This window comes from Sander lucioperca, chromosome 8 (assembly GCF_008315115.2).
Source record: "Sander lucioperca isolate FBNREF2018 chromosome 8, SLUC_FBN_1.2, whole genome shotgun sequence".
NCBI classification, from domain to species: Eukaryota; Metazoa; Chordata; class Actinopteri; order Perciformes; family Percidae; genus Sander; species Sander lucioperca.
In genome coordinates this window covers 35,624,193-35,626,497 of record NC_050180.1, presented here as the reverse complement: position 1 = coordinate 35,626,497, position 2,305 = coordinate 35,624,193, and the positions used below count along the sequence as shown (strand labels likewise).

The 2,305-nt window shown below is 45.2% G+C and overlaps 1 protein-coding gene across 1 annotated transcript in view; it reads right to left on the bottom strand.

Moving 5' to 3' along the window:
• Positions 1-2,295: 2,295 nt before the first annotated feature.
• The window catches only part of LOC116036874 (obscurin-like), a 12,200-nt gene continuing 12,190 nt past the window's right edge, over positions 2,296-2,305 (bottom strand). The window contains exon 3 of the mRNA XM_031280515.2: positions 2,296-2,305. This exon is cut by the window's right edge and continues 280 nt beyond it. Within this exon, the coding sequence (XP_031136375.1) occupies positions 2,296-2,305 (10 nt within the window).

Sequence of the window (2,305 nt, the reverse complement as noted above, 5' to 3'; positions counted from 1 at the left end):
CTTCTCTCTTTTCACTTGTCTCCTTTTGTGTGCATCTTAGTCCCAGAAATGCCTGTTACTAACCTAGCTCTGGGGAGTTTTCTCCCCGGAGTCCCTTTGCTTCTTCTTCACCCAGAACATCACCTTGGAATTGGGTGGCACCTACACCGGGGTCCTGGGTGCAGCTGACGCTATGGACTTACTACACCCTGCTACGCTCTGCGTTTCCCCGCAGTGTCCGACTGCGTCCTGCCGCGTCCAACCGCGTCCACCCAGGCTGCTGTGCCACACTACACCCCGTAACGCCCTGCTGTACCCTACTATGACATGAACTACTATGACTACCATTATGATCACTGTTCCACTATCTTTATTATGACTATTATTGCCACCATTCACCACTCCCCCAACTGGCGCCGTCAGACACCGCCTACCAAGAGTCTGGGTCTGTCCCAGGTTTCTTCCTAACAACAAAGGGAGTTTTTCCTCGCCACTGTCGCTATAGCTACTGCTAATGCTTGCTCTTGAGGCAACCACTGTAATAGTTGGGGCTTCGTAAACTACAGAGTGTGGTCTAGACCTACTCTATCTGTAAACTACAGAGTGTGGTCTAGACCTACTCTATCTGTAAACTACAGAGTGTGGTCTAGACCTACTCTATCTGTAAATTATAGAGTGTGGTCTAGACCTACTCTATCTGTAAACTACAGAGTGTGGTCTAGACCTACTCTATCTGTAAACTACAGAGTGTGGTCTAGACCTACTCTATCTGTAAACTACAGAGTGTGGTCTAGACCTACTCTATCTGTAAACTACAGAGTGTGGTCTAGACCTACTCTATCTGTAAATTATAGAGTGTGGTCTAGACCTACTCTATCTGTAAATTATAGAGTGTGGTCTAGACCTACTCTATCTGTAAAGTGTCTCGAGATAACTCTTGTTATGATTTGATACTATAAATAAAATTGAATTGAATCCCAAACTGGCAGTTTGATTTCCTGTGTCCTGAATTGTTGACCTAAAGTTAACTTCTTTGACTTCTATGAACATCATGTCTTTCTTTAAATGTTAGTTTTTCTAAAATTATACTTTAAAAAAATCCCAATATATCGCCTTACGCACAGTATCAACATATATTAAAATATACTGAATGGTGACCCATTATCATGATACGCACACAGCCCTAGTCTGTGTGTGTCTGTCTGTGTTAGTGTGAGTTGTGTGTTTGACCTGTGTGTCTCTCTGTGTTAGTGTTAGTTGTGCGTCTGTCTGCGTTGTGTGTCTGTGTGTGTGTGAGTCTCTAGTTGTGTGTCTGCCTGCGTTGTGTGTCTAACCTGTGTTAGTGTTAGTTGTGCGTCTCTCTGCGTTGTGTGTCTGACCTGTGTTAGTGTTAGTTGTGCGTCTCTAGTTGTGCGTCTCTCTCCGTTGTGTGTCTGTGTGTGTGTGTGTGTGTGTGTGTGTCTCTGTGTGTGTCTGTGTGAGTGTGTCTGTGTGTGTGTGTGTGTGTGTGTGTGTCTGACCTGTGTTAGTGTGAGTTGTGTGTCTCTAGTTGTGTGTCTGTGTTGTGCGTCTGACCTGTGTTAGTGTGAGTTGTGTGTCTCTAGTTGTGTGTCTGTGTTGTGCGTCTGACCTGTGTTAGTGTGAGTTGTGTGTCTCTAGTTGTGTGTCTGTGTGCGTCTGACCTGTGTTAGTGTGAGTTGTGTGTCTCTAGTTGTGTGTCTGACCTGTGTTAGTGTGAGTTGTGTGTCTCTAGTTGTGTGTCTGTGTTGTGCGTCTGACCTGTGTTAGTGTGAGTTGTGTGTCTCTAGTTGTGTGTCTGTGTTGTGCGTCTGACCTGTGTTAGTGTGAGTTGTGTGTCTCTAGTTGTGTGTCTCTAGTTGTGTGTCTGTGTGCGTCTGACCTGTGTTAGTGTGAGTTGTGTGTCTCTAGTTGTGTGTCTGTGTGCGTCTGACCTGTGTTAGTGTGAGTTGTGTGTCTCTAGTTGTGTGTCTCTAGTTGTGTGTCTGTGTGCGTCTGACCTGTGTTAGTGTGAGTTGTGTGTCTCTAGTTGTGTGTCTGTGTTGTGTGTCTGACCTGTGTTAGTGTGAGTTGTGTGTCTCTAGTTGTGTGTCTCTAGTTGTGTGTCTGACCTGTGTTAGTGTGAGTTGTGTGTCTCTAGTTGTGTGTCTCTAGTTGTGTGTCTGACCTGTGTTAGTGTGAGTTGTGTGTCTCTAGTTGTGTGTCTCTAGTTGTGTGTGTGATCTGTGTTAGTGTGAGTTGTGAGTCTCTAGTTGTGTCTGTGTGCGTCTGATCTGTGTTAGTGTGAGTTGTGTGTCTCTAGTTGTGT